The sequence below is a fragment of the Opisthocomus hoazin genome, chromosome 3, assembly GCF_030867145.1.
Source record: "Opisthocomus hoazin isolate bOpiHoa1 chromosome 3, bOpiHoa1.hap1, whole genome shotgun sequence".
Classification (NCBI taxonomy): domain Eukaryota; kingdom Metazoa; phylum Chordata; class Aves; order Opisthocomiformes; family Opisthocomidae; genus Opisthocomus; species Opisthocomus hoazin.
In genome coordinates, this window is record NC_134416.1 from 81,883,917 (window position 1) to 81,897,204 (window position 13,288).

Consider the following 13,288-nt stretch of genomic DNA (forward strand, 5'->3'; position numbering starts at 1 on the left):
CGTCCCCCGGCCCCCCGCCGCCGTCGGGAGAGGCACCTGCGGGAGCAGCGGGGCCCTCCGAGGGCGGCGAGACCTCCCGGGCCGGGGAGCGCTGCCCCTCGGGCATCTCCCGGCCGGGCGGAGGGCAGCGGCCGCTCTCACGGTGCCCCGCGGAGCCGCCTCCCGCTCCCGCCGCCCTCGGGCGCTCGCTCCGGGCGCCCACTCCCCCACCCCGCTCCCCTCCCAGGCGAGGAGGAGCGCGCCTCCCTCCCCCACGCCCGGAGGGGAGCCCGGCGAGCCATGTGCGTGCGGGGTGCCGCTTCCCGGAGGCGCACCGAGCCCCGGGCTGGCGGCGCCATGCCCCCACCGCCGCCGCCGCCGCCGCCGCCGCGGCTCCTCCTCTCCGCCTCCCGCGCGGGAGCGCGCCCCGCTCCACTCCCCGGCCGCCTCCTCCTGCAGCGGCGGCGGCGGCGGCGCGGAGGGAGTTGCGCGGGCTCTACCCGATGTGGCGAGAGGCGATGATGATGAGGAGGAGACGCCGCTACCTGCTGGAGCGGGCAGAGCCGGCGGGCGGCGGCGGCTGCGGGTCTGGCGGCGAGCAGTCCCGCTCCCGGGACTGGCTCTACGAGTCCTACTACTGCATGAGCCAGCAGCACCCGCTCATCGTCTTCCTGCTCCTCATCGTCATGGGCGCCTGCCTGGCCTTGCTCGCCGTCTTCTTCGCCTCCGGGCTGGTAAGGGACGCGCTCCCGCTCCGGGACCCGCGCCGCCCGGCATCCCCGCCGCCGCCGCCCCGGCCGGCACCTCCGCTCCCTCCGCCGAGCCTAGCCGGGCCGGGCCAGGCCGGGCGGGACGGGGCGGGCGAGCGCCGGGGGTGCCGCTCCTGCGGAGGAAAAGTTGGCGGCGGGCGGCGGCGGGGCCCGGGGACCCCCGCCCGAACTTTGCCGCGCGCTGCTCCGAGGCGGCGGCGGGGCGAGCGCCGGGCCGGGCAGCGCGGCGGGGCTGGCGGGCGGAGTTCGCCGGCGCCGCTCCCCGCACCGCTGGCAGCTCGGCCGTGAGGGCCCCGCGGTGGCGGGGTTCAGACCGCCGCGCAGAAACGCGGTCCGTACCACTATCCGGAGCAACATTTTCACGGCAAGGGAGCAGGGGCCGTTCCCTGCTTGTGTGTGTGTGTGTGTGTGTGTCCCCGCACCGTTTTCTCGCGTTCGACCCATTTTGACAAGAAAGCTTCTGGGGCAGCGCAGCCTTGGTCTTTCGGGGAGGTGAAGTTTGGTCGGGCGGGTACCTCTGCTGCGCACCCGCCGCGGGGCTCCCAACCTCCCCCCCCCCCCCCCCCCAAGGAAAAACGTCTCACAGCGGCCGGCGGCAGCCGCTGTCAGCTCGTCTTGCCCGGAGACCGGTGCCGTTTTGCCCTTGCGTGGAAGGCGAGGGAAGAGCTGCAGAGGGCGGTAAAATTCTTGCTCCTCGCGGAGTTTCCCTGCTGTCAGCGGTTAGAGGCAGACTGTCTGCCTTACTGTGTACTTCTGAACCAAGGAACGGGGATTTCAGGGGTCTCAGCCTTTTTATCTTTCTTTTTTTTAAATAAAATAAAATTTTAAAAATAAATTCTTCTGACGGTCCTCTGGAAAGCTTAATGTTTACTGAATCGAGCTACTGAAGTCTAAGAGCGTGGATGAGTGGGTTAGTATAACCTAATGGATTAGCTTCTAGAGGCGCTGCACAGAACAGTGTTTGCTGAAACAGACAGAGAAATCTCCTTTCTTGCTTGTTACAACCAAACTTTTGTCTTAAAAACTACAGGAACTGGTTGCAGGATTAGCTGAACTTAGAGTCAATTGCTGGTTTATTTCCTTTTAGCGTTTGTATTATTAAATGTTTTTTGAATTCTTTAAGTGCCATTCCTACTAAACACAGAAGAGTTGTAAAAAAGCAAATGTGAGGCCAGCAATGATGATGCCTTATAATTCAGTTGTTTACTGCCTAAATGTTTCAGTTTTGGAGCTCTGTGTACAGAGTGCAGGTTCAATATCTTATCCCATTCTGGTCTGTTGTCTTGGGTGCTTGTCCGTCAGGGCTGAAGGGACCAGTGATGGAAATGGAAGTCCATCAGGTATCGAGGCTAAGGCGTAGTTAGGTGTGGAGACGCACACGATACTCGCCTACAGGCAAGGCGGTAGAACTTGGGCTTGACAGTGTTTAGCATTAAATTTTGTACCTTTCAGTCATGATCTACAGCTTGTTTGCAAGTTGCACATGCTTGTTTTCCTAATTCCATTTCTTGAGGTAAATCATTCACGGTAACAACGGTGGCATAACACTGGGCCCAGACCGATGGACTGCTGAAAGTTATGGAAACAAAACTATGAGCTGGCCGAATCTCACCAGGCATTACTACTTGAGAAAGAGTGAATTTTATAGTTCAGTCTACATTTGGAATTCCAGACATACCGGAAGAGGAAAAAAAATGCTTTTAAAGCCATTTTTCCAGAGCCTTTATCTTCCTGTGACTAACAACTGGACGGGTGAGTGGAGAGAGAGGTGGGGTTCATCCTTGAAGTTTCCAGTCAGCGGATGAAAGTAAATTCAGGCAGAGAGAAAGCTTGCCTATACAGACTTCCAGCCACAGGATGTTGGGCAAAATCCTCTGGAGCCCTGCCCAGAGTTTCACCTAAAAGCGTTTTATTATAGTCTAGCTCTGGTTGTGTTTATGCTTCAAATATTCCTGAAGGTTTAGATCTGTTTCTCCCGCACCTGAATAAAGAACACTCTTTTTATACAGCTGTGGAATCTTAGTCGTGTTTTTTTTTGTGTCTGATGATATAAAAGGGGCAAGCAGTTATGAGTGTCTGAGCCACAAGAGCCAATATTAATATCCTTGTTTTTATTTTGCACAGCCAGTACGTATGCGATTGTTTTGACAGAAGATTTAATTTTGTAAAGGAGGCGTGATGGAAGTGAAGTGGGATAGTTGTGTGTAGGTCTGTGCTGTGCATTTGAAGTTGAAGGAAATCTTTCTTCACAGTTGTTTCCTTTAGATTTCGTACCAAGCGGTTGAGATTTTACTGAAAGTTACTCAGCCCTGTTGTGGAAACAAAACTCTGAAAAGACTTACCGTAACACTCGATTCGTATTTCTCGCTTGTACTCCAAAGAACAGCTTAGAACGCGGAACGTGGGATCGGACATTGTTCAGAAGAATTGGATACTTGTGAGACATGAACTACTTTTATCTTTTAGGCTTTCTTAAAAAAAACCCCTGAAACCAATCTAAGTGAGAGGCTTTCCTTCTATTTTAATTTTTTATTTGGTTGTTACAATATATCACTGTGATGTCTGAGTTGCCTTTTTTTTTTGGCAATGGTTTCTTAAACGTTCCCAAACACAGCCAAGCACACAGGGATGTATTCCACTTTACTCAGCTATTTCAACCTGTCAGAATACCAGCTGTAGCCTTCCTGATTTCAGATGGAAAATTTATAAAAGCTGTTGCAAAATTACAGTAAACAAGATTACTTAGAAAGTGTGCCTGGAAATCCGATTACTTTTCTTCCAGACAACGTACTGCTATTGTTACTGAGAGAGGTTTCTTGGGAGATTTTGCTTTTGTTTGTTTCAGAAAAATATTGTGATTTCGACCTTTGGAATTAAGCACTCTGTCTCCTCAAACACTAAATAGAAGACTCCTAGAGTCTGCTTGAAAGATGACCATTCACAGCTTGGACTTCTAAATAATGTAGTGATAGTGTCAGCCTTTGAATTTCCTGTGTCAAAGTATCCTCTGTATTTCTCTGTACCTGGCGTGAACTGAAAACTGCCAAAATGAGATCAGTCATCTGTGTTTAGCTGCTGCTTTAATCGATAGAGAGTAAATTATTTTCCCAAACCTGTGAAAGCCTTCCAGTGCTTAGAAATGCCAGAGGTCAGCTTCATTTTTTGTCTGGTTATTATCTTGTTCTTTCAATATAATATGTAGGACAAACTCATTATTTGCCCCCCTCTCCCTTTATAGTACTAAAAAGTTGTGACCATTTTTAGTGGTATCTAGAACCGTTTTGTCTCTGTCCAGAGCATATCTATTACAACTGCAATTTGTAGGAGAAAAAAAAAAAGTCATTTTAAAATTCATAATGTGAAATGTGAGTGTATCTGAAATACCTGCAGCTGTAATGTTTGATTTCTTCTGTGGTTAAACAAAACTCTGGCTGAAAACAGGGATGATGCCCAAATTGTACAGTTTATTGGAAAGCCATAACTTTGCTTTACCCATCTATTTTCTAGACATAAAGAGTACCCTGTCCATAGATACAGGCTTCTATAAAAAGCTGCAGTTCAGGTATATCGGAATCATTTAGTACAGGTAAGGACCTTGTGGTCTAAGTGGGGGAAGACTTAAGTCTGCCAAGATCTTATTTCTGTCCCTTTGCCCAAAACTCAAGGTCCACCAATCTTCTGCCAGATACATGTGTGTTTTCTTTTAGGCTGGCCCTTGCTCAAAGACTTCAAGCCTGCTGTGCAGTGTTTGCCTTTAACACTAGTATGTGGTCCTTATCTGTCTCCAGAATCCTTGCTGCTACATGTGACCTTGTACGCCTCCTAAGATGTGATTGTAGATGTGCTGGCGTTTGTTGGTGTGGAGCTGCATTATTCTTGATGGTATCATTGGCCAAGTGGAGCATGTGTTGAGTGAAAAGTGCTTCTACAATGTGGCATTCTGATTCCTTCCCTCTTCTAAAAGACCATGAGATGGTTTTGCTTTAGCTGCCTGATGATAGTCTGTGATGATCTCACCCAAACACTTCTTTGAAGTTCCTGAAAAGTTCACAAACATGCTGGTAGGCTCAGTTATGATTCCTGAACCTTGTTACTGATTCATAAACACAAGAAACTAAAGGTTGGCCTCACATCTGCATCACTGACCTGCCCAAATACCTTCTGTAGCAAAAGTGGAAGTAGGCAATCGTTCTTCAATAGGGAGTACAATTAACTAGGGAGGTGAAACTGGAACACGGCAGATGTATATTCTGCAGGAACTGGTTTTCTGGCATCAGCCTGACTGAATTTACCTTCAGCTGATCCTGCAATGGAAGCCAGGGTAGCTGCCTCGTTCTGAAGGAGCTGATTAACACTTTTTAGCTGCCAACCTGGCTGGCAAAGAACTGTCTCTGCACAAAGAAAAGAGAATCAGAAGAGTCCCATAAGCTTCCTGGGGCTTGAACTGGGGAGTGCCATTTCTTTGGGCCCTTGGTCAGAATGGACAGCAAATTCTCCCTCCCTCGAAGTGGTCTTACTCTGCCTGAAAGAAATCCTTGCTGCTTCTGGTGAAAACTGGACATCAGCCAAACCCTTCCAGTTTTCCATGATCAGAATCTCATCCTGAAATGGAGGGGGAAAAGTCTTTAAGTCTATGTGGAAAATGTAGCTTTGGAAGACAAGTTTCATCATTCTCATTGCAGTGTCTCAAGGTGTCTGCAGAAGGGTTTCTTCTCTTAAGTTTCTCATCAGTACTCTGGATCTGAAAAATTCATCCATCCACACCAAAAGGTCACCACACTGATTTTGTGGTGGTGTTACATCCCTATGCATGAGATGCTCTGTTATAATCTAATTGTGTAGAATGATACAGCTGTATTGTAAGTTCACAGCCATATTCTAAGTTCACTTGTCCTCTCAATTTTAAGAAATCTTTTGAGATAAGCCATGTGTAGTTTAAACCTTTCAAGAGGTTCAGGACTACCAACTGTCTTCCCAAAGCCCAAGGTCTGAAAGCTTTCCTTGGAATCCTTGCAGGCTGAAAGTAAGCCGAGGCATCTGCTACAGTTTTTTCAAACTCCAGCATATCCATTTCCCAAAAAAGAAAGCTAAGTCACAGCAAAGGTAATGAACGAGGAAAACACTCACTCAATGAAGGACAAGCAGAGAAAGGGTTGTTTGCATGCTTGATGCTGTGGTTGTCCCCAGGAGGTATCCTACCTCTTCTTAAACTCATTCTGCCAGATTATTGCTACTAGCAAGATGAGGAAGAATTCAAAACAAACATTAGTGTATTTATAATGTCTTTTCTTTCCATAATTGCAGCTATAATTGAGCATACAGTTCTGCTTCCAAATCCCCTGTTAAAATGTTTCATGAGGAAATCCCATGTTTCTATTTTTTTTCTTGACTCTGGGCACCATAATATTACAAAATATTCTTCCAGCTACAGTTGGTGGCTATTTGGCAGCTATAGTTGCTGGCTATTTGATACAGTCTTAGGATATTGCCATCCCCGCCAAAAGTTCCTTCCAGTAGTATCTTTGGTTGTCTGAGCATGAGTTCTGTAGCCAGCATTATCTCTTTAGTCAGGCATGTAAAGATTGCTGCATCTCCCTGTCTGAAACAGGAATTGCCTAGCTTTGTGTGGTTTTGTTCCTTGGTACTGTATCAGTCTGGGCCTCTTCTTGTTTCATTTGCTAATGACACTCCCAGTATATCTGTGGTTGCCTTTAATGCTGCTACGAGCTTGTCTCATTTTCCAGTCCCTAACAAGCATGGAAACATAATGCTGTCAAGATAATGAGGTGCCGGTGGCAACCTCACTTTGCATACCTCTGTTTCATCCATTATATTGAATAACCTGAGTGCTGAATAAGAATAAGACCTGGATAAAACCATAGGTATGGCTATGTTGGAAAAATACTTAGCCTTGAACTGTAATCTTAATAAATTGAAGTTTTGTGGATACCCTGGCAATGGAAGGCTTATTTAATGTCACAAATTGTGACTCAAAACGGTGGATCCACAAAACCAATCATTACTGCAGCTGACAAAAATGACAAATAACATACCAACTAGAGCTGTTATTTACTGAGGTGCAATGGAAATAAGACAGATGATGGATTGGCCTACCCTTGTCTGCTGTCTGTATCAGCATCAAGCCAGGTATGTGGATTCACAAATCGTGCATTGGTAACTTCATAGTGGGTCTGCCACGAACTGTGAATACCTGTCTGCTTATCTTGCTTAAAATGTTTTAAATTGGTTTCAAGTTCCTTGCTGTAGATGACGAAATGTGACCCATTTGTGGGGATCTTAAAACTCTCATAAAATTGGCAAACAGGTTTCTTTGGTTGAGCCTTCAAGAGGTCTCCTATGTTAAGGACATCAGCCAGAGATCACGGTGCTTACGTTTAGGCTGTGGATGAGAAAACTTCTCCTTGTTAGAATGGTTGAAGACACTGGAGTCTTCAAGACTGAACCCTGCGTTCCTCCAAGCTGATGGCAGCACAGACATTTAACACAGACAGAAGTGATCTGCAAATCTCTTCAGCGGCTGGACATGCCAGCATCATGGGAACAAAGTCTAACTGAATACCTATAGTGGTTCACCCTGTGCCTACGTTCCCAGTCATAGCCAAGCTGTGATCCCAGACAAGCTAAGTGCTACCACAGTGGCTTCCGCATATTTCAGAAAGAACTGAGTCAGCTCAAGCCCTGTTGATATGTGATGATGAGAAGATGCCAACAGATAAAACTTCTGGTTTCGGGGATCTGGACGCTGAAATAAGTGAATTAGCACAATTCTGCCCCTTTTCCCTGCCTTCTCTTTTTTGCTTTGAGCATCACTCCTGATCCTGTTGAAAAAAAATGGCTTCACACCTTTTCTTCTCCAAATTCTTTATTTTTATATCTTGAATAAGCAGCCTCTGGACATTAAACCTTACTCAGATGACGCTGAAAATTCAAGGGACTATTGCACCATCTGTGCAGGGGAGTGTGAGGCTGTCTCTACACTTATTCTTCTAGTTGTCTGTTTTTCCAACCTATATAGAAACATTTTCTTTATTTCTTGTCTCTAAAGAGAACTCTTGTTCTTAGTGGTGCCTACGTGATATAAAAGTCCCTTGCTGTTCCTGATGAGGACCTGTTTCAGGCTTGTGTCTGGGAGAAGCGGAGAAAGCAAGACCTATCACCACTGGCTTCTCAGCCTTGCCCTCAGGTCTGTTGTCTTCCACCATACATGATTCTAGTTTTGAAGTTGCTTTAACCTGGGTGATGTTCTCCAGAGTACAGAAGCAATGGCTTCTGACTGTATGCTCAGAATGTGCTTTGGAGGGCAGCCAGGGTAAGATGTGCTTTGGTCCAGATGTGTTTCCCTTATAGTTTGAGGTGCAACCAATCTGGTGTCTGATCATTAGATAGTCCCATGAGATCCAGTGTGGACTGATGGCTTTTCAGAGCCACTCGCTTGGGTTTGCAAAAGTGGTTAGAACTTGCTTTTTCCACCTGCTTCCTGAGGCAGTTGAACTGTGTGCTGTGGGTTCTCTTAAAGACCCCAAATGCTACGGCATGCACAGTGGACCTGTCCACTGACTGCGTAAGTGGGATTGCTACCCTTCCATTCCAGGCAGAATTTCCCCATCCATGTCTGCAATGTGCCAGTACTTTGATCAGCCATGCAGGAAAATCTTGGGAAGATTAGATCCCCCAGCTCCTTTTCCAGCATGACTGAATTCAGGCTGGAGATAGCTAGTTTCTCCTGTTAGGAAAAGAGATGCTCTTTGAACTTGGCTCAGCACCGGCTTGCTAGTACTCCCACGCTTACAGAATAGTAGAATCATTTACATTGGAAAAGACCCTTAAGATCATCGAGTCTAACTGTGAACCTAACACTGCCAAGTCCACCACTAAACCTTGTCCTTAAATGGCACATCTACATGTCTTTTAAATACCTCCAGGGACAGTGACTCAACTGTTTCCCTGGGCAGCCAGTTCCAGTGCTTGACAACCCTTTTGGTGAAGAAATTTTTCCTGATATCCAATCTAAACCTCCCTTGGCACAACTTGGGGACATTTCCTCTCATCCTGTTGCTTGTTACTTGGGAAAAGAGACCAGCACCCACCTTACTACAGCCACCTTTCAGGTAGTTGTAGAGAGCCACAAGGTATCCACTGAGCCTCCTTTTTTCCAGATGTCCAGACTGAACAACCCCATTTCTCTCAGCCGCTCCTCATAAGTCACTCCTCTTGCTTTGTATACCCTGGCCGATGGATAGTTTCCCTTTCTTTGATGCAGCCCACTGTGGTGGTCTTTTCTAGTGGAACAGTGGGCTTAGTGCAGTCTACTCTGGTCAAGACCCAGGAGGTGGTAGGTTGTGCAGACCAGTAGCTAGTCCTGTAATCCCTACTGGCACCTCCCTAGCTTGTGCCAGAAAGTGGCCGTTGTCTCCTACTTTGGCTTGTTTTCTGCCCCAGTGAGTCCAGGCAATTTCCAAACCCGACTGATAGCTGGTGGGATTTTAGATGCCTCTTCAAGTGATGCGACATCTGTTTAACACTAAAACAATTTACCAGATTGGTTTTGGTGTCTTTGATTTTTAATATTTTGTGACCTGTGCCTTAATGAAATGGGGTAACAGTACTGGTTAAATGAGCCCTCAGCTGACACTAAATAGAAATGCCTGGATTTGCAGAATCTCTTTTGCTCTATTCGCTATGAATGTGTCTGAAGTTTTGCTCCTTTATAGAGCTCTTATTTGGCACAGTTATATTTCAAATGTAAGTTAATATGGTTACCTTTATCTGAATTTTTTTCATTATGGAAGTAATACCCATTGCAGAACGTGAGCCTGATCATGGAAACAAAAATGAAGTAAGATGTCTCTTTGGTTTGAAGTCAGTTGAACTGAGAGTTGTATGAGAGTGTGGAGAGTGTCCTTAGGGGAGTAAACTTTAAGAACCTTTTCTGAAATAATAAGAACTGTATTTGGTAAGTAATTAGAAAACCTTAGGAAAAACTTGAAAAGTAATTACACAATGACAGTAGTGACTTCTCAATATTAAAACTATTTTTCATGTTAGCTTATGCTGATAAGTTAAATCTGTGGAATATTCTTGTAAAATGTATTTTTAAAAGATCCAGTAGAGCAACAAGCCTAAGCTTACATTTTTCTTCATTAAACAGACCTCGAAAATGAGCTCTGTTTCTTCATGTGCTGAAACTCATGTGCTCCCTGGTTCAAACTTTGTGATCTGTACTTTTAAGCATGTTCCATCTTGATATTTTTTCTTGATTACATCCAGATTCTCAAGTTATTATGTCAGGAATAAGTGGTGAGGGAGAGCCACCTTTTAGCTTTGTTTTAAAAGTGACAGGCAAATTATGTATCTGTCAGTATTAAACAGCTTAAATAATCGAATGAGTACTTCAGTATTTCTGACTTCCAAAGGTCTACATGGGTATAAGGAAGGCCATAATTTCGTTTTTAATGTGTATTACAGTGCAGTTAATCTGAAAAACATGTCTTTGAGTCCTGTGAAGCAAGGTATTATCCATAATGTTTAACTGATGGGGCTCTTTCAATGATTACATATTCTGAATATATTTAACTGCAAAGCATACATTTTTTTAGAAGCGTTTTACTCAATTCATCTTCATGTATCCACATTCTGGGATTCTGCATTTATTGTAGAGTTTCTTTAAGATTATTTTGATAAATAGAGGAGGAAGGATTTTGAGAAAGTCGGAAAAGCAAGCTAATCCGACTTATTAAGCCACATTTGTGGAGGAATTCAGAACCACGACACGTATAATAAAGCATGCAAGAAGGTTATGTTGATCACTACATTTGCAATAATCTAAATGATAGGAGTAGGTGCTAATTAGCTCTGGAGCCTGAAATAATTAGTTTCATCAAAGTACAAACTTTTGCTCGCTTTGCTGTGTAATGTCTCAGCCATTTTCTGAAGGAGACACTTCAGGGAGCAGAATGTAATTAATTGTTGTTGCTCTCTGGGACATACTTTATCTTCTGTGGCTGCCAGCTAGTGTCATTGGGTAGGACAATTTTATAAGTGCACCAGCTGAGTGTTGTAGCCACTAGTAACTAGGTTGAACCACCTTGCTTTTCATAGGCTGTTAAATGTCTTAAAGTAGAGCTGCTCTTGACAATTGCCAGCCTGAGAGAAGATTGAGATGGTGCTGGATGACTGAGAGGCATGACAGTCCCATTCATGTTCCCTGACCCACCGTGGACACTCTGAACTCCAGCTTATTAGATAGGGTTGTATGCACTGATAGATTTTATATGACATGTAGTTAACAAGATGAGAGGATACAAATCGATGGAAAAGAAATCAAGGGAGAGAAAACTGCCAATGTGGCAAATGAGGATGTATAAAGAAATAGGAAAAGTGGCTCACCATTCAGGTTGGGTGCATGGGGTTTGCATAGGGCATATTTTATGTATAGAAAATACACAAGCACACACACCCTGATTCTGCTAATTATGTTTTTGGCAGAGGTAGGTGTCTGTCCTCTGTCCTATGGCAGACGATACAGTGGGAATGGTCACAGGTTCTTGGGGTACCCTGGCTATGCATCTGCATGCAGGCAGGTCATGTGAAGGTGGTTGCCTGTTGGTCTGAGATGGACACTACCTTTAAAGAAAGCTGTATCAAAGGATGGTTGTGCTCACTCCATGCAGAGAGGAGAAACCCTAAAACCACGTTACTGCATCAGTATCTAGCCACTATGTTGCAGCTTTGGCCATCCTTGGAAACCTATCTTTTCTACTTCTTTTTTATTAATTTGGAAATGGTGGTGGTAGGACCAGAATGGTTTACGGTGTTCGTTGTACATTGAGGTGGCATCATGATGTTCTCTCTTGTTTATTCTTTTTGTTATGTTCTGTATTTTGTGTTGTTTTTTGACTGCTAGTGAGCACCGAAGTTATGTTTTCATGGTTCTACCTATGATAAACACCAAATATCTCCATTTCTAAGTGTTAATAGTCAACCAAGAGCCTGTTGTCATGTTCATAGGATTAGGATTGTTTTGTCTGAGCTGTGTCACTTCACATACATATCCACTGAAATTCATCTGCCATTTTCTTGCTCATTAGTGACTATTATGAGATCCTGCTGTAATTCTTCATAGTTGGCCCTCATCTTTGTTAGGTTGTTCTTCGCTCATTTTCCCAAATTGTTTATGGATATGCTGAACAACATAGACCCTAGCATTCCGGATGACTTCCGTTGGCACTTTAGGACCTTTGTTTTTAACAAATTCTCCCAGGATAGATACCAAACCTACTGGTACTTCCCTTAGTCTTTGAGAGGGATCCCAGGAGAGACTGGCATCACATCACATTCCTGTCTTTGAATACTGGGGCACTTCTGGGTGGAGGTTACGTGTTACTACAGTTTTAGCTCTTTCTCCTTGAGTTCCATTGGCCCTTTCTTGTGAACCCTATCCACTTGTCATGATTCTTTTTACGTTTCATGTTCCTGCTTTTGTCTGTAGTTCCTTATACCAGTACTTCAATTTGAGACAGAACTTGTGATGTGTTCCCCCTGTACAGAACATTCTGGAATGAGAATTAGCCCACGCTGAACTCAGATACGAAAAAAAACCCCTTTCTGTTACAGTCTCCTCTTCTCTAACTGTTCTTTTTAATACCTGCATCATCTGTTTGCTTAGAAGTCCTTTAGCAAGGTGCCATCTCCTGATTAAGGTTAAAAAAGAATTTACTACTTATTTTTATACTCTTAAAAATGATTTCTCAGGGTCTTTTCTTGGCCTGAATTTTAGGGTCTTTATATTAATCCTGATAAATTTTATGATCCTTTTTAATAGCCCCTTTCAGGTTTTTTAAAATTTTTTTTAAGATAGTTTTTAGAAGCTTCCTTGCTAGGCTGTTCATTCTGGTTAGGTTTTGGTCTTTCCCAAGTTGTTTTTGGGAATTGATTAGATTTTGGCCTGTGCCTCTTGAGTTTTATAGTGTCTTCAGGTCACCAACAAAGATTTTAATCTGTAAACTGCTAGATCCCCATTTCGATTTTAGTGTTTGGCTTTTGTTTTTCATTTGTTTGCTTAACAAGCTTTGTCATTGTTATAAAGTAGCTCCTCAACAGTTATATTTTCCGAACCAGTTTCTTTCCACTTCTTGAGATCAGATTGAGTGTTTCTCTTTCTTTGTATGTGTGGTTTTTTATTTACTTGTTTGCTTGTTTGCCTGTTTGTTTTGTTTTTCAGTCGTGCATGAGACATAGACAGTGGTCTCAGCTTCCATCTGCGGTTTCGATCCTTAGCCAGTCTAGCTGGGAGACACTGAAATATCCCTGGTCCTGTTGTGTTTTCTTCTTTGATAGTCTTTCTTATCTCTGCATTTCATAGAATCTCAAATGGTTACTGTCCTGGTTGGATGGCCAGTCCTCTAGGTCATTTATTTTGATAAGCCTTTGCTGTTCAGTCTATTTTTTTGGTTCATAGGGATTTTATGCTATTTGTTGATTCTCCTACATTGGTAATACTAGCCTTTCTTCAATCGCTG

The 13,288-nt window shown here is 44.4% G+C and overlaps 1 protein-coding gene across 4 annotated transcripts in view; it reads left to right on the plus strand.

Annotated features, from left to right (window-relative positions):
• Positions 1-412: 412 nt before the first annotated feature.
• Positions 413-13,288, plus strand: part of ADCY2 (adenylate cyclase 2) — a 228,633-nt gene continuing 215,757 nt past the window's right edge. For all 4 annotated transcript variants that reach the window (XM_075416786.1, XM_075416787.1, XM_075416789.1 and 1 more), the window contains exon 1: positions 413-713. In XM_075416786.1, coding sequence (XP_075272901.1) covers positions 483-713 — 231 coding nt within the window. In that variant the 5' untranslated portion in view covers positions 413-482. The remainder of the gene's footprint in view (positions 714-13,288) is intronic.